Source organism: Oculina patagonica, chromosome 8, assembly GCF_052425735.1.
Source record: "Oculina patagonica isolate OP01 chromosome 8, crgOcupat, whole genome shotgun sequence".
Lineage (NCBI taxonomy): Eukaryota > Metazoa > Cnidaria > Anthozoa > Scleractinia > Oculinidae > Oculina > Oculina patagonica.
This window is the reverse complement of record NC_135765.1, coordinates 15,810,616-15,829,432: the sequence shown is the minus strand read 5'-3', so window position 1 is coordinate 15,829,432 and position 18,817 is coordinate 15,810,616. Positions and strand designations below refer to the sequence as shown.

The window sequence follows — 18,817 nt, the reverse complement described above, 5'->3', positions numbered from 1 at the left end:
TCACGTCATGTTAACACCCAGCAATTTTGTCAGGGTTTCACAACAATCTGTCAGTGCCCATTAATTCTCCTTAGAGAAGAGAGACTGTGAGAGTGAAGTGTCAAGAACACAACTACCCTGGCCAAGACTTAAACTCAAGGCTGTAAATAAGATTTGAAGGAGGTGGTTGCCCCTGTGCAGCGCCCTTCTGAGAGCAATAAAAAGAAAGAAAAAAAGGTTAAAAAACATCTTCCATTAAAGGAGAGCTGTACCAGTTTTAGCTTGCAGGTGCTCCGGCGGGTGCCAGGTTTTATCAAAGGCCGGTTTTATCAAAGGCCCTGGACCCTTTTGATGTGGATTTCAACAGGCTTACCATTAACAAATTTCTTAGGCCACTGCGACAAACATTATTTTCATGAGAATTCTTGAAAGTACATGTTGGTAAATTTGACAAAGCAAATAACATAATACTTATTATTTTTTGGACTGATCAAAAGAGATACATTATCCGCCTGGAAAGAAATTTTAAAACATCGCTCTTAATTACAAAAACACTGCTTACTTTCTGCCTAGTTTTGTATCTTGAAAGCTCCTGCTGGAGGGTGGTAAAGGTGGATCTAAATCCCATTGTTTCGTACAATTTATAATCTTTCATGCGTTCAGCACCAATAATGATAGCCTCTGGCCAATTCCAATTTGACGAGTTTGCAATTCACCGACTTCCACTATAATCTCATTAGCTGGCAGTCGAAAATAAGCATTCTTCACATGCTCAAAAACTTGCAATCAGCCAGGCGTCATTAATCTTGGTGCTGATCATTGATCAAGTGGTTCATGGTCTCAAGAATGAGACAAGAATGACTTCCACCCAAACAGATCAGTACCAACCCTGGAGATCTAGAGGACTTCTGCACTTCGTTTTGATTCCAATTACAATTCATTTGACATGGAATCGATAACTTACACTTTTTGCAAAAATTTCCTTACTCTATGCTGTGTAGTCATTTTGTCGTCGTCAGTGGCTACCGATGTCATGTTTTAATAAGTTTATAAGGTTGAAACACCTGTTCTAAAAATACGGCAAGCGTTAAAATGAATGATTCTTAGATTTGAGACTTGCCTTTACAAACTGTTTTGCAACTCGGCATCTTCTATCTTTGCATAAAACCAGAAGGCTCACCAGGTAATCACAAAGTCTCGCTTCTAAATCTGAGTCGTGATTCTCGAGGATTTTGATACCAAACAGAAACAATAATCACTCATTGATTTTTGAAAAACAGTTCAGCAGACCTTTTCTCTGCCACGTGAAATGTTGACAAGCGGTTGGAGCGGTCGCTAAGCTAGCGACAAACTATTCCCAGGACCCCAGTGTAGCGGTCACGCGGGAATCCGAAGTCACAGAAAGATGTATGTGTCGTGTGCAAAACTCCAGAAACCGCCAGAACAGTGAAAAGAGCGATTGCTGCATGCTTGCAGGGGAGCAAATGTATCGAGAAAACGTGACAACGTGATAAACAATGGTATCCCCCGAAACAGCCCCGCACCTTCGGGAACTCGACACAACCCGGGACACAACTTCCCGTGCAACTTCGAAAAGACCCATAAACTAGGTGTCTCGGCTAATCAGGATTGATTAAAATTGTTTCTAACTTACCAATTAAAGATTTGAGGCAAAACTATGATCACTTTTATTTCACGTGCAGATCCCCATCTGACGTCACGTTAATTGTAAATTGGGTCATACTATTTAATTAATAGCGCAATTAGAATATGTGACGTAATTCAGCTGTTCTTCATTACAAAGACGATCATAAATGCCTCGCGCTGGAGCGCGATGATGAATGAGTTACAATCTGTCGAGTTCTGCGATGCATGACTGGGGTATTGTATATTCAGAGGTTAGTTCAGAATTTCCGTGTCATATTAATTTGTGTAGCTTTATTTCAGTTTAGATCAAAATATATTCTGGATCATTTTCTTGTTTATATACACTGGGCGTCGGTAAAATAACATTGTGACGTAGTATGTAAAACAGCGTGTAATTACTAGAGCGGTTATCATTTAAGTGTCGAAAAACCAAAACAAAAGCAATAACATTGGCCAATAACATGAAACTCAAACAACCAACTGACGAACCAAAAACACGTAACAGGCGCTAAACGCGGGAAAAGGCATGAACTCACCAAGTGTTGATTGGTTTTAGGTTTCCATCTGATTGGTTGAGTATGTGGCGCGAGCATTTTTAGCCAGTCACAGAGCGTAGCAAAGTAAAGGCAACTGACCGATTTTAAGTTACTTCGCGTTCTGTTACAGAGCTTCGTAATTTTCGTGCACGAAGCTCGTGCAACTTGTGTTAACCAATCAGAAGCATGTTTCATCAGCCAATCAAATGCAAAACAAAAAGCGAACATGCTCTGATTTTTCCCGCGCTTTCTGTTGGTTGTTTTAGTGCCGAGTTCTGATTGGTTTAGACACTTTTACCAGTCGTAGAAATTGCTTGTTTTTGTTCAAAAGGCTTTTTGGTCGTCTTGTTTTCGGAAGGGTTTATTATCGGAATTAATTTTGCGTTTCAAAAATGGTGTGGCTTATATTTGGAACGGACTTAGCGACACAAACTGCCTATTCCAGGCGATCGGTTAGTTGAGTAGCAGCGCGAACAACGGCAAGTGAAAAAAAGAAGACAGTTTTAAAATCCCAAATCACTCGCTTTTTTTCCATTCTCCATTCTTTGCACCAATCCCCAACTAACCGAGCGCCTGGAACAGGCTACGTCACAAACGAAGTTCTATAAATGAAAAACAAAAGTCTAAACTACTGTTAGAGCGGTTTTCACTTGAGTGTCGAAAGTAAATTACGTTTGCTTTTTTTTTGCATTACTACGCTTAGTGATTGGCTTAAAAATCTCGCACCACTTTCTCAGCCAATCAGGAGTAAAACCAAAACCAATCATGACTAGCTCGCGCACGTTTTCCCGCGCTTTGTGCCAGCTACATGTATTTGCTTCGAGTTTTGATTGGTTCACTGGATTGTCTGTGTCCTTTGTGATTGGTCTGAGTAATTACTTTGGTTTTAGTTTTACGACACTCAATTGAAAACTGCTCTATTACGCATAATACAAAACATAGCAGTAGTTGACTTTATAATTATAGGAAGGGTTTTGCGTCTACAACTTGGAGGGGGGTGGGTTTCTTATTGACGGTATCAGGTGCAACTTTCTCTCCAACGTTGCAAAATTAAATTCATTTTAGGAAGCTAATACCTCCATTAAAATAAATTTTAATTGAATCTCGATAACTCGAACCTTCAAGGGAAATCGAAAGAGGGTCGAGCTGTCAAGGGTTCGAGTTATCAATGGTAAAATTGACCTGAAGGGGAATCGAAAAAGGTTCAAGTAAGCGTGTGGTTTGAGTTATCGGAATTTGATTATTTTCCACTATTATGTTAAGTATTTGTTTTAGTATCACCCATTAACTTCATTTATTATGTTTTCCAGGGAACAACTATAAATGAGTGATCCTCAAGCTTCCAACAAGCGGACCACACTCAACACGGCCCCGCCTTGGTCTTATACACTGCTATTTTGTGTTGAGTTTTTATAATTTCGAATAAAGCTGCCCGTCACCAAGGGAATGCCTGAAAGCCATGAGAGGCATAAGGAGAAAATGGATTTGGTTTGCAGACAAGAGAGCGCTGGTGAAAACTATGTACTTCCACATTTTGCCTCCGACACCTTGTGTGTTAGTGTAGGAGAGAGCTGTTTACGTGTTGTATCGGAAGGTACATCCAACATCAAAAGTGGCAATTCAAAAAATGAGCTGTTAAGGGTTGCCCCGAACACACAGCAGACCGTATCAAATGCAACACAAGATTTCTTAGAGCTCAATCAAAAGGAATCTGTCAGTTGCCAGGATGCTGGAATTACAACATTAGTACATAGTGACATAGACGTGCACATAAGCAAGGAGGCATTAGATGGAGAACACGAAATAGTGAATGGGATGCACAGTGTAGCTTCCATAAGGAAAGAACTATCGTTGCTAAGTACAGGTAGTACAAAATCGTTTACAGAGGACGAGGACCGCTCAGAAACATCGCAAGAAAATTGTTTCATACAGCCGAGTGGGCGTAGTATATCTGTCGTTGACCAAGAGGCTGCGGACATTGTTTATGATACTCTACGACTTATGAATGAAGTGTTACAGTTAGAGAACGAAGTAACAAAAAGAGAAGATAACAGTTTGGAAACTGAAATTCACGAAGCGCAACACATAAACCTCCAGACATCAAGCATAGAAAACGACTCAGTACAGGGCTCACACTGTGCACAGAATGATTCATTGCTCGCAAAGCAAGGAGTTTCTAATATCAACGGACAAACTGCGACCGAAAAGGATGAAATAAGTTCCTTGTTGTATAATGCACCACTTATATACCCAGAAACATCAGACTTAGCGATCGCGATCTCCAGGACAACTGCCTCGACGACAAAGAGAAAAACATCGCGGTCCCTCGGAGACAGGTCCCGTATGAGTGACGTGGAAACTGGTATCACGTGCGACATCACGCAATCAGATATGATTGACAGCTGCAATGGACACCTATCAGATAACAGCCTGACTGACGCCAACACTCGTGAGTTTCATATCTTGGTCAGAACTCATCCCGACGGAGGGTGGGGCTGGATGGTTTGTCTTGGCGCATTTCTCGTCCAGTTTATCGCGCTCGGGATGCAAAACACGGCGGGAATTGTATACACGGAGCTTGTAAAGGAATTGAAGTCTCAAAGAGGAGCAACAGGTCGGTATCAGTTTCAAGTTCGTTCACTTTTGATTAAAAGTGATTAAGTGTGGAATTTAGAAGTGTTGGTTGTTTGTTACAACGTAGAAACTGTAAATTTATCATTATAAAAAAGCAGGTAAAAGTGAAAAGCAGTTCGACTCTAGTTAATACACCACATATATCTGAAGCTAATTTAATAATCTATTTCACTTCTCTTTTTAGCCTGGGTCGGCTCCCTTGCGACTGGCATTATGTTCTTTCTGGGTCCACTTACCACCTCCCTGTGCGAAAGACTTGGTTGTAGAATCGTCACCATATGTGGGGGTCTCATCTGCATAGCTGGGTTGCTACTATCATCACTGGTTACTAGTCTCCTTCCGTTGTATTTAACCTATGGCGTGATGTTTGGCTCTGGGACGAGCCTGTGCTACTTTCCCACCATAATAGTACTCTCGAAGTACTTCAAGAGGCGAATTGCGGTCGTGAATGGCCTGGTAACGGCCGGAAGTGGAGTTGGAACGCTTGTGATTGGTCCAGTTGTCCAAGCGCTCTTTCTGCGTTTTGGCGTTGCAAACACGTTTCGAATTGTGGCGGGAATTTTCAGCCTGGTGATATTATGCGGCGCAACGTTCCGACCCGTTCCCGCCAAGTATTCTCAGTACAACGACAACACTAAGGGGGGAGGGGCAAAGAGAATGTTTGACTGGAGCATATTCAGGAATAAAGGATATGTTATTTGGATCGCATCTCTAGCGACATTTCAGCTCGGATATTTTGTGCCATTTGTGCATCTGGTAAGGATTAATGGATAAATGATAGTTTTGTTGTTGTTTTTTTGCTAGGAACTGGCTTTTTTTGAAAATTAATCTCCTTACGTATCCACTTGTCTCCCAATCATCTTCAGCACTGAGAACAAATGTTGTCTTTAATTGTTTATTAATTACATTTTTATAAAAAAGGAATATATTAAAAATGGACAAACGTTGAAACGCGAGGCTCACGTCTACATGTTTGGATTGTGGATACCTTGGAAATTTTCAAATTATGCTCACATGGAATTTTTATTAGAACTGCTTTCTGTAGTTTGAGCTTAGAGAGTGTGTATAACATTGACGGAACACGTCTTGCATTTCTAATAATTTGGATAGAATTGTACCTTCAAGTCAGAAAAGGGGGTCAGTTCCAATTTCATGAGTGGCAAAGCTCACCGAAGGTCTCAAATGAATGGCTCGCTACTCTTCGAGAGAACAGTGCAATAAACAACAGGAACAATGTCCCTAATCCCAAAAACAGTAGCAACAGCTGCTATAGTGGACCAGTAGAATTACCAGCTTACGAGAGCTGCTTTACAACTGGTTTATTCGTTTAGCCAGGTTAAGCTCATGATGTGCGTGCGTCTTAAAAGGCGACTAGATTTTAGGAATAGTCAAGTTCCTGGAAATGTTGGTTGAAAAGATTCCCTGAAAGTTATTGCATGGTTTTTTCTCGAGAAAACCTAGTATTAGCACATTTTAAAAAACAACTAGCATTATTTAGCAGCAATGCCAGTGGCATAAATGCTTCTCTCACGAGCACAGTCTGCTACTAAAAGCGTAATCGAAGCCCCTTAAAAATGATCGTATCTTAGAGAAACGTCAACGAAAACAAGGGAGGATTATATTGTTTCACGTGGAAATTGCTTTTATACATTTACATTTTCATACATTTTGCTTAAACCTTTTTTTTTTAACTGTGTTGGAGAAGGACGTATTTACGAAATCTACCAATCTTTTTTTATTAATTTTCTTTTTATCGCCAGGTCAGACACGCCGAAGATCTTGGTGTTTCTCCGACAGACGCTTCGTTTTTAATCGGTTACTTGTCGGTGGCGTCGACTGTTGGCCGACTGTTTTTCGGCAAAATGGCTGATCTGTCTTGTGTCAACCGAGTTCGTATGTATCAGATGGGACTTTTTGCAATCGGGTTATGCTCCTTTTCTGTTACCTTGGCAACGGATTACGGAGGACTGACAGCTTACGCCGTGACGTTTGGCTTCTTTGAAGCATGCTTTGTGCTGTTGATACCGCTGATCACTAGTGACATCGTTGGCCCGGAAAAAATGTCGTACGCTCTCGGAAGTGCTTTCACCGTTATGGCGTTCCCAATGTTCCTTGGACCACCTATTGCAGGTAGGTGACTTGTTTGGAAATTTTTTTAGTCTTAGAAGAAAACAAATAAAATCAAATTATTAATACGACATATTGAGGCGTGGACGCATAGGAGCTATGTTAAGGCATGTTTTTGCACCTCTCGGCTCGCGGACTCGAGCTTCCGGTAAGAGTTGAGGTGTCAAGGTAACTGTTATAATTGTTTGTCTGTCTGTCTGTCTGTCTGTCTGTCTGTCTGTCAGTCTAAGTCTGTATATTTCTGTCGGTATGTCTGTCTGAGTGTCTTCTGTCTGTATGTATATGTCTGTCTGTCTCTTTGTCCGTCTGTCTCTACGTCTGCCTGTCTGTCTATCTGTCTGTCTGTCTCTATGTCTGTCTGTCTCTATGTCTGTCTGTCTCTATGTCTGTCTGTCTCTATGTCTGTCTGTCTGTCTGTCTGTTCGTTTGTCATACATATCTTTTAATGCTAGTCGTGAGAATAGCCCTTATGCATGTTTACGTCAACCTGGCTAGTTTCCCCACCAAGCCTTGCTTTCGAAGTGAAAACTTGTAAATATTATCATGAAGGAACTCCCAAAGCAGCAAAGATGAAAAGAATACCCTCGTGAAAACTGCATGAAGGTGGCAAAAGTTTGCGAATAATTCGCGTAAACGAGGCTTGGTGGTGAATTTTGAGCTTATGACGTTATCATGCATAAGGCCTATTTGCTAACTAGTCCATTTACACACAATATTTCCCGTTGACGATTTCCTTTTATTCTCTCAACCAAAATGGCCTCAAGCGTACTCTGGGGCGCGAACAGGATAATTAAGAAAGTTACTCATCTCCTGTCTCCTTAACATCGTATGGAAATTGTTATCACAAATAAGACACTAAACACTCATTGCAGGTTGGATGTACGACATATTTGGAGATTACGCCGGAGCGTTCTACTCGTGTGGTGGCATCTCCATGCTTTCAGCCTCTTTAATGTTCCTTGTTCCGCGGGTGTCGACACAAAGCAACCAGAGGCTAGCAAAGCTGTTAGAAATGAGAAATCAGAATCGTCACTCGGAGGTCATGCAGGTTTTGTTTGGTTGTTTGTGGAAAGAAAATCGCGAATCCAGGACATCAAGTAATGTACAGTACAGTGTTATCATCACAACTGAGCGAGTGCCGGAAAGTGTTTGAAAGGGAAACAGGACAGATGATATCGTTGCTCGCTTCTTTTAATTGTTTTAAGGTCTTGCAGCGTCCAAAGCTGTAAATCGAATTAAACACTGAACACTTAAGCGTGGCGTCGACTCGAGAAAAAATTAATACATTTTTTGTTTGTAATTCCTCCACATAACATTCCGGCGCCCGTGGCTCCCTTTACCAGCACAGTTGCTAGGCAACTTAAAACAGCCTCATTGCGTAAGGGTGTCTTGACACTTGCGTTTTTTTTGATTTGATAATAAAAGATGGGAAACAACCCCAAGCTTTCGATAGGATTTTTGATTCCGTCAGTCCTGTCCAATCTGGCAATGCATATAGAGTGAAATGGCGACAAATTTTGAAGAAAAATTTAGAGGGACATGTACAGCTTGGGACAAATGCGAAAAATGATTGTTAATATGAAGTACTATAAAACAAGATGCCTTTCTAAGAGTTAAGGTATTACGAGCACATCAGTACACTAAGCTACCTTTTACTATACGCAAAACAGTTGCAGTTATTGTTGATAATCGCCACTGATAAAAATATACCATAGATTCGTTCTACGTTACGTTGTCAAAGACAACACTTTAATTCAACTGAATAAATGATATTTCAGTTCCATATCTGCCCAGTTTGAAGCTATTGTGGTGTCATAAGAGCGGCCTAAAATAAATTTATAAATCTGTACTTCGAATTCAGGGCCGGGTTGTTCGAAAGCCGATTAACACTAACCCAGCATTAAAAGTTGATCGAAGGTTCAATTTCTCTTGCATAAAAGTGTTTGTATTGCTTTCGTTTTGTGGAGTTTGAGATAATTCTACGGCAAAATATAAACAGAAAATCTCACTGAAAAGATGAAATGCTGAAATCAAAATTCGCGCTAATCCTGGATTAGCTAAACAGTTATTGGATGAGGTTTTTGTGATATCCGGAATAATCAAGGTCGAAGTAAGTGTTATCATCCGAAGCCGAAGGATGAGACTGATAACACTTACAGAGACCTTGATTATTCCGAATATCACATAAACCGAATCTAATAATTGTTTTATTATACATTGTTTTTCTGGAAAAGGAAGTAAAGACAAACGATTTCAACCTGTTTCAAAACTTGTGCTAATTCCGGCTGGTCGTCCTACTAAATCATGGAATAGTTCCTTCTCAATTTTTGTTAGTTATTTTGTGTTTTCCGAGACTTGATTGTCAGCAATTTTTGAACTTTGATCAAACTATTTCTCGGTTGAAGAAGTGAATCGACGAACTATGAATTTCCTTCGCCGCCAGATGCCTGACACATTGCTCTTGGAAATCATGCATTGCGCGCAACCTACAAATTAGTGAATAATCTGCTAGCAAATCTGTAGGTTGCATGTGGTTGCGCGGATTCCCAGAATTGGCTGCAGGCTCTTAAACAATGAGAAGACAGCTAGTGACTACAATGTATAGTGCTTTGAACAACCCAGTCCAGGTTTAGATAAGGAACACAGGACCTTGTTCACTCCACTGCGTGAGAAGTTTGAGCAAGAGACACTCCTTAAAAAACATCGTAACAACAGTGGTAAACCGTGAGAGCTGTTGGAAAACATATAATCCATCCACTCTTTTTACCTTTATTATACCCAGGTCAGTCTAAATTAACTAGCTTAATAATTAATCACCTCACTCAGTTCAATACATCCGAAAAATAAAAATAAAAAAAAATAGTAACGCGGCGAAAGATTGCCAGGAACATAGAAGACGATGGCGCTTGTGTTGCTATTTAAAGGGGCAATCTTCTTGATTTTTTTGCTTAAAATTACATAAAAATGTAGGATTTGGACTGCAATCCTTTAGAGTTTCTATTTAACAATTAGACGGCAAGCTCGAGGCTTCTACCGGCTGATAGTTGGCGAGGGGCGAAGCCCCGAGCTAACTATCAAAAGCCGGTAGAAACCGAGAGCGAGCCGTCTTATTGTGTTAGCATAACCCACTGACCGATCTATTAAACACAAATATAGCTAGAGTTGATTTATTGAATGTTTTGATTGATAAAATTCAGCGAAGACTAAGCGCGTGCTCCGAGAGCCTTCTACGGATCATTAGTAGAAACTCAGCTGTGTTCTATTGGAAATCCGCGAATCTGATTGGTTCTCCCACTGATTTCTATTCGCCGATAGAAAACAGTCGCGCGCGCGAGTAGCTCTTTAAGCGGTAAATTTTATTGATTTTTGTCTTCAAAGTGCACAATATTGTAGGTTTTGCACTGCAATCCTTTAGAGTTTCTACTAAAACAATTAGACTACTCGCCCTCGTTTTCTATGAGCGATAGTCAACTCGGCTGCGCCTCGTTGACTATTTGCTCATAGAAAACTCGGGCTCGTAGTCTAATTGTTAAATAGTAGGCACCTGTGTAGCCAATCAGATTGCGCGATTACCAATAGTAGGTCAGTGTGGTTATGCTACAGTTAGACTACTCGCTCTCGTTTGCTATTAGCAATAGTCAACTCGGCTGTGCCTCGTTGACTATTCGCTCATAGAAATCTCGGGCTCGTAGTCTGATTGTTTAATAAACTGGCGGATCCAGAGGAACATGTTCCTTCAATTTCTCAGTTACTTCGAAGAAGAGGACAAAGGCGAACATTTTGGCACCCTTGGGGAAAAGAGAAGCATCCTAGTTCCGTCCTTTGTCAGTACCGCTTAAATTAAACATACTTTCTATATAGACAATAAATATATAAATATTCACATACATCCTAGTTAAAAATGAGTAGCCATTTTGGGTCTCGTTACGGAACGACAATCTTCTTTTACAACACTTAGCTAATATCAGCTGGAAGTTGATTAAGGTAATTAAACCGCCGTAGCGAATTTTGAAATGCTGACGTTTCGAGCGTTAGACCTTCGTCGGTGCAAAGAGCTAATAACTTCTCCCTCAATAATTATAATTAAAAATTAATAACGCGCCTTTTCCATAGAAATGTACTCAAAAGTGGAATCGAACGCTTGAGTCACACTAAAATGGGCAAAGAATTTGGAAAATTACAAATAGATAATCAGTTGATAATCAGCTGCCCTAGGCCTGGCGAAATTTTAAAAGTACCTTGATTTAATTCACGAATGTGATCCGGGCAGTGAATGCTTCTTGACTTGACTTGATTGTTTTCAACCGATCGCAAATTCTTTCTATCAACAGTCGCAAATCCCAAAGCCTACCAAATAAACAATGGCAGCAACTAAAGTGTGGGTAAACCAATTTAAAGCTCGCGAACTGACTGGCTACACCACGGACTCTCTTTCTTCTACGTCAGAATCTTCTTCCCTTTGGCGTGTAGCTTGTAGAAGTCGAGCAGCCAGCAGGTGAAGTAAATCGGTGTCTTTGACGGAGCGATACGAATCGCCAGCTCGGCTTAGCTTGGGAGTTCTTAGCTTGGGAGTGTTCATTACCACTGTGCTCTGCCCAGACTGAAAGCGTGAACCTACTACCGTGCTCTCGCCAGAGTCCCGTCGCGACCACAGCAGCTCTGTGGATAACTGTGGTAATTGCAGTAATTGGTGATCGAGTTCAAACGAATTCTCTTCAGATGGCTCGTCGCTGTTGGAGTCTCCAGGAAGCTCAATGGACACTCGTCTTGATTCCGATCGTGAACTCTTGCTTGAGCTACGGAAAGAGCTTGAGAATGATGTCCGGCTTGAGCCCGACATGCAACTGCTCGTCGAGCTCATGGGCGAGCTCCTGCCTGATTCGACCCTGGGACTCTGTACTGATCCTCGACGCGAGCCTGACTGTGGCGAGGATGATCTGGATAGCGACGGAAGCTGTTGTTGCAACAGAAACTTTGTGATGGAGCCACGGTGGGACATGGTGGAATTAATGGCGGTGTTTATGCTCGTGTCAATCGATATGCTGCTCGATTCACACAATGACTTCTTGACGCCGTCTTGATCATCACTGCTTTCATTGTTGGTGGCCATTCCCTTCAGGTAGGCCATCTCAATCCTATCTGCTTCACAAAGACTGATCTCTCCCGTTGCAGAAATGCTACCATCTCCACTGTCCCCACTACTGCTTTTGACCAATTCCCCGGGAAAAAACCGCGACAACTTTCTTGATCTCGGAGTAGATGGTTGCGAGCTCAGCAGGCTTTCAATGCGGCTTTGGCAGGAATCTCGGCGGAAGACACCTCCCTGTTGGTTGGGCATGAGCCAGGGTATCAGGAACATCAGGCAAGAGGAGAGAGTGGTGGTGGCCCCACAGATGTAGAATGCGGTATGGTAAGAATTCAGCATGTCGAAGATCAAGCCTAAAATGAGCAAGGTGACAAAGTATGGAAGTTAGTGAACTTTCGTCAAATCTCATCCTTGTTGTCCCGTATTGCATTGCGCATCCTTACTGTGAAGAATTTTACGCGTAATTAGCGCGCGCACATAACAAAATGGGGCTTTTTTCTATGCGGCTTAGTCCGCGAGACAAGTGCATCGTTGCTTTCTTTAGTGTATTAAAACGAGTATGGTGACCTATCAGTTTTTTTCTCGTATTTTGGGTGTAGCGGTCAAATTCTCTTTCTTTGTATAAATAATAAATTATCACTCGAAACGTGTACTTTGCCAGTACTCACAAGTTATTATTAAAAAATAATGTGGTCTATACAAGGTCTTCCTGTTCCTTAACGAATATGGTGACCCACTTTTTTTTCAAAGTTTAAGTCCAGTAGGCAAAGTTTGCTTGAAAATCCATGTTCAGTTCTATTTCGGGGGAATGGTCTTAACTCACATGACAGTACGAGCCCTTCTAAATATGGCATGTTAGTTCTCTGCAGGTTGAGTAAGTGAGCGATTGAAGGACGAGCACGTGCGAGACGGTGATTGCGAGCGTGCGTGTGGGAGCGAGCGAGCGAGCGAGCGAGCGAGTGATTAGCGCGGTTTGCCGATTCTTATTCGGCTGGGATGGTCGTTTTACTGTCTTGTTGGACTGCCGGAAATGAATATTACACTATTTTGAATATAGAGAATATATTTTACCTGCACAAGGAGGCCCCAGCATAACAGTGAATGATATGACACCGTATAGATTTCCCAGTGCGGCTGATAGCTTGTGTACGCCGACTATATCTGTATTTAACACTGCGATTAGCACCACGTACAACCCATCAAACAAACCCAACGCCACGACAATTGCCACCAGAGATATGTAGCTTCTGGCCAGCGGACTCAGCGTTGTCGTCACCCCGAAGCCCATGATCGCCAACTGTGTCATAAACAATCGATTCACCCTCGGGTGGTCCGAAAATTTGCCGAACACGAACCGACTCAAAATGGAAGCGATGGACATGAAGCCAATTAACAGCGCTGCTTTGGCAGGTGAAATACCCAGTCCTTCGACGTGACTGACCTGATTGGAGAGAACAACGCAAAGAGAGAGTCTAGAGCAACGCCCCACAAACAACATCCGGAAATTGTCAGGGATTTTTTTAAAATGGAAAAAGGCCTGCCGCGTGGGCGCTATATACACTTTATTTTGACACGATAAAAACATCAGTGACAATTCACATAAAAAAAAACTGATTTACATGTTTGCCTGTGGGAGTTCAAGGGGGACATTAGGACTGTGCCCCACCGTAGCAGAGACTTCGTTTTAGGAAAACAGTACGGGGCTTGGGTAGAGCTAACTTATTTGCCTTGTCTCTAAGATCGTATTCTGATCGGCGTACTTTGAACAAGCGATCGTTGAATATTCTATCGAGTGTTAAGCCGTCATCTTGGAATAGAAAAGAAAGGGAAGGATTGGGGCGAGCAAAAAAACAACAAGGGAGTGGGGGTCTGGCTGATTCCCGACAAGCATCCCTATCACTTTTATATGAGAGTTCCCGGATACGATCCCCCGAGTGGGGAAAGGGGGTGGGGAGGGGGACAAGAAGCAGGACGAAGGAGGTTACCTACCAAGTGAACGTATGGTATGAAATATCCGAGCATGAAAAGTGCCACGGCTGCTGTGTACACACAAAACGCTTTGTTCCGCCATATTGACAGGTCAAAAAATGGCCTCGGTTGTCGCTTTACTTCAAACAGTTCTTCAAGCGGCGAACGAAACGGCTTGTATGTCAACGCCACCAAAAACAACACGAGTGACACGCCACTGAGTATGCGCAGCGAGATAGCCAGGCCGTAACGTTGGAGGATGTATTGGAGGACTGGGCCGAATGTTAGCGTACCAATTCCACTTCCTGTAGAACATAAGAAAAGTTAAAGTATGGCTGTTGCTCTCAAAACAAATATTAATATAAAAAAATGTGTAGAATTAGATCATAAAACCCTTAGCGGGGTGCAGTTATGTTTACACAAGCAGCAGTATCAACAACAATAATAATAATTAAAAAAACAATAAGTGATTATTAACCGATGGAAGTTAACCGTAAAGCGACTTCTTTCGAGCGCCTCAGTTTTTCGTCGGGTCAGTTCGAGTTCATCATGGCTCGCTAATGCGCTACACAGTGAGCTGCGCTATACAGTGATAATATGATATTTCAAGAATTCTACAGAATTAAGATCGCATTTTCGACCCCACAAAATTTTGCAGTGCTCGCAAAATTAGGCTTCTGCTCGGAGTGCTTGCAAAATTTTAGAGAGTGCTCGTTTGCTAGTAGTCGCATATTTTACAAGTGCTCGTTTGCTCGGTTTGTAGTGGAGGTAGTACGGCTAGCTTTTGTCAATGTTCGTGTGCAAGAAAACGCTGTGCTCGCATGCTCGCAAAGACCATTCGATGCCCCTTCTTTTGTGCATGACAGATGTAGTTTAAAACCGGAAGGCTCTAGGATCGTGAATGCAGAAGATCGTCGCTCTTGATTATGTCAGCGCATGTGTAGCTTACAAACACCGCTGATGATTTTGTAACGTAGCACAAATACACAGACATACAACTTACCAGCGGTAACAATGCCATTCACCAAGGATAGTCGCTGACAAAAATACTCCCCAGGTGCCGTCAGTGTAGGAAAGTAACAGAAGCTCGACCCTATACCCCACAGGACACCGTATGTCACGTAGAGCTTTTTTAAGTCAGACACAAATGACGTCAAAAGCAATCCCAGGAAGCAAAGCAACCCTCCAAGCAATGCGACTACTCTGCAACCGAGTCTTTCGCTGAGTCCGCTTGTGATTGGTCCAAATAGGTACATGATGCCAACGCTGACCGACCCTACCCATGCTGGGAAGAAAAGATGCCAAAATTTATCAGTTGGAAAGAAAACGTCTACCAAACAGACTGACAAACAAGTGGTCTAGCGGAGTCCGACATTACTGTACAAACGCAATTTTGATTTTGATCGTACGATCTTGTTTGGGGTACAGTCAACTCTCTCTAAGACGGACATCTTCGGGACCGGCCGCAGCTGTCCGTCTTAGAGAGGTATCACTTGTAGAGAGTCGAGGTAACGTGACACCAGTAATTCTGAGATAATAAAGCTAAACCTTTGCACAATACAACAAACCTTTGCTATCTGCAACAGGACTAAAGTAATAAAAGGACCGTATTTGCTTGTTAAAGCAAAAATTAAGAGCTTCAACACACTGTAATACTGTAAGTAGAATACGACCTCTTTAGTGTCCATACACGTGAGCAGAGAAGTAATCCGTTAAAGCGTCATTGTTTTTGGTTAGTAAGCTTGGTATACACGTATCCTTAGGGCGCTGACTAACTTTGCTTTAGGTCGATACGAAGTTTGGAAGTATTTTTTTTAATAAAACATGATAAAAGCACTTCTCAAGTGTCCGTTAATGATTTCAAAGTGTCCGTTGTCCGTCTTAGAGAGGTGTCCGTCTTATGGGGAGTTTGATTACAGTAAAATGACTGAAAAACGGCAGGGACCATCACCAGGTGTCCGTCTTATAGAGGTGTCCGTTAAGAGAGAGTTGACTGTAAACATAAAGTATAAATATGATAAACGAACGAAGGATCTGGCGTCTCATGTGTGCCCTTATATGAAGTAGTTATCAACACAGCGGAAACAGCCGCAAATGAAACTTGAAAGTGTTTATAAGGGGCAGTGTCACCGAGATTTAGTTCTATTTGAAAATCCCATGAAGGTGTTGGTATTACAGTTGAAACCCGTCAGTCGAACCATCAGGGAAAAAAATAGTTTGAAATAACTGGTAGTAAATGACTGAAGGACAAATCCAAGGGAAACGGGTTTTAGTTCGAAATAACAGGGAATTCGAAATAACCGAGTTCAAATAAGCGAGGATCAACTGTAATTGAAATCCACTAATAGTGGCCTGGTCTTGCTAAAACACAGTGTACTAGTCATGAAGATTGTTAAAAAGTAGTGTAGCTATGGATGGGTGGGGAGAAAGTAGCCTAAAACGTTAACGTGAAAAGGTCGGGCCGACGTATTCAAGTTTGACAGTGTTCTTGGAATAAAATTACATAAAAAACCAATGATTACGGTTTATTTACATCTTGGAGAATAAATTAATGCATTTTTTTCCTATGTTTTGAATGTTATTTTGTTGATTATAGTGAGTGCACTAGCTCTCACAGCTCTAGCACAGTTTACACAATGTTGCGGACACAAACATTACAAATGTTTCCCTGTTTGTTTAGACTGTTCACAGCCCTCTATTCCTCGTATTTTTTCAATCGACTTTCCCTCGCTTCGTTCGCTGCCCGTCCCCCTCCCCCTCCCCCGCGTTTCGCGCTCACTGATTCTCTCGCTTTGTTTGGATTGAAAAGAAGAGATGCTGTGGACAGTCTATGTTTGGTTGCGCGCGCAACATTTAAACATTTTGTGTCCACAACAAATGTTTCCCCATCATGGGTAACAATGTGTCCGCAACAATGTGCCGGTCCTAGGTTGCTTCTGCCTTTTAACCATGGCAACTATTTGACGTCAAAACAGTGTCAAAGCACAGTTCAATAAAAGCCGTACAAGGCGGAGAACCAGAAATTTCGAGCCTCCTTTATTATTATACCAGGAAAAAAAAAAAAACAAATATTCCAATTAATTAACAGTTATTCCACGAGCGCGAGAAGATAAATAACCAACGATGAGTTTCAAACATCGCGGAAATTTAACAAGCGCAAATGGAATAATTACAGAGATTAAGCAAAAAGTGTTCTTATCCCGCGAATGGCAAAAATTCAACTTCTGCCATTTTGGAAATGAGTAGTTTTGTGTTTATCGTGAATGTAGGATTTTTCCCTATTTTTACGAGCGATTTATTTTAGAATTCGACAAAAAGGGAACAAAATGAAAGGAAAGCTTGCGTTTGCCGTTCGCCGTATAACGTCATGCCTTATCTCTCTATTGTTTGATAAAATACTTTAACAACTGACTCCAGTGAACTCATTGTGTTTTTTCCAGATCAATGAATTTCATCAATCACATAGCAAATCAATGAAATCAATGAAGTAGTACTGAAGTAAGCTAGTGAAGCATTTGATAAAAAAAAGCATTTATAAACTCCATTCGGGTTTGTTGGATATCGAAAATGATTATATTCATATGTAAATCATCTCCGCGGCCGTTCTTCTAATTCGTTTATTATTCCCCCATGAAATAATTGCTATATTTCCTTATTTCTTATTGTAGCTCTTTCAAATCATTCGGAATTTGCCTGCTTATTCTTTTCCTTTTTTTTAATTTTGTAGCCATAGATTATTTCCGTTTTTATGTTGTAAAATAAGCAGATCATTACGTAACCCGTGTGTTGACTGAAGCAGATTTATGGTACCACAGGAAACTAAAAAGTCAACCAAACAAGTTTCTTGCAGATTGGTCGAAATAAATTCGCTTTCCTTTTTGAGATAGCAAGCGTGTAACAAAAAATCTGACATACCTGTTTCTGCCTTAGATTTTTTATATTCCTCGAGCAATGTCGTGTACAGAATTCCAAACGAGTTGTGTATCCCCATAACAATCAACTGAGCGACGAATGCTGCGGCACAGATCACCCAGCCCCAACCTCCTTCCGGAATGATCTTGATCTTGGAGGCCAAAGCAAGTCGTGCTTGCCTTGCAGATTGCAGCGATGGGGTAGAGTCCTCATTATCTGATCCTGACGAACTCATGTCTGAGGAGTGATAAACAAAAGTGAACTGAAAATCGCAAATAACAAAACAACTGAAAGGCGGTTATACTATTGACGTCATATCATCGCCTGCAAAGGAAGTCGGCATTTAGCGGCTACCTCTTTGTAGATTTTTCAACCAACCCCTTCGAAACGACTAGTGAAATGACCAAACAATTTTCAAGAAATTGTGATTAAAGTGACCTTTCAATAATAATCAGTATCCTTTACAATTTAAATGCGACCGTTAATATTAAAAGGAAAAATTAGTACAGTTGTCCTCAAATTGGTCTTGAAACTGGAAAGACTGTACGGAAGTATTCTGCGTGGCCAGACTCAGCATAACCGAGCATATCCGAGCATATCCGAACATACCCGAGCATATCCGAGCCGCAAATCGCATGCCTCTCGGGCTGTTTGTCACGACAACAGATTTATAGCCTGGTTACTGAGCCACACGGAAATTTCTGACGTTCTGTTCAACAGTGCTGAAAGAAAAAACCTCTGGAGCAGGAGACCGTAACTTTCATTTTACAATTACTGACCATTCCTGTAAGTTTTTCCGAAAATTTTCTGACCCATTTAACTTCCAACCGACACTTTTCGATTTTTTTTAGACTCGCTCCGTAACACCAACACTTTTCAGCAGTGGACATCAGTTGATTTCGTGGAATGCCTTCAAACTTGTGCAAAT

At 41.5% G+C, this 18,817-nt stretch overlaps 2 protein-coding genes across 2 annotated transcripts; one reads left to right on the top strand and one right to left on the bottom strand.

Moving 5' to 3' along the window:
- Positions 1 to 1,760: 1,760 nt before the first annotated feature.
- On the top strand, positions 1,761 to 8,349 carry LOC144663924 (monocarboxylate transporter 10-like). The gene is made up of 5 exons (XM_078525018.1): positions 1,761 to 1,877; positions 3,473 to 4,776; positions 4,981 to 5,552; positions 6,557 to 6,926; positions 7,796 to 8,349. Exons 2-5 carry the CDS (start codon positions 3,609 to 3,611, stop codon positions 8,074 to 8,076), a joined length of 2,391 nt encoding a protein of 796 aa, XP_078381144.1. The 5' UTR covers positions 1,761 to 1,877; positions 3,473 to 3,608; the 3' UTR covers positions 8,077 to 8,349.
- Positions 8,350 to 11,337: 2,988 nt separating this feature from the next.
- On the bottom strand, positions 11,338 to 18,268 carry LOC144663143 (monocarboxylate transporter 10-like). Its single transcript, XM_078524076.1, has 5 exons — positions 17,893 to 18,268; positions 14,981 to 15,262; positions 13,999 to 14,282; positions 13,081 to 13,450; positions 11,338 to 12,362 (listed from the first exon to the last, which is right to left on the bottom strand). Exons 1-5 carry the CDS (start codon positions 18,122 to 18,124, stop codon positions 11,338 to 11,340), a joined length of 2,193 nt encoding a protein of 730 aa, XP_078380202.1. The 5' UTR covers positions 18,125 to 18,268.
- Positions 18,269 to 18,817: the final 549 nt, after the last annotated feature.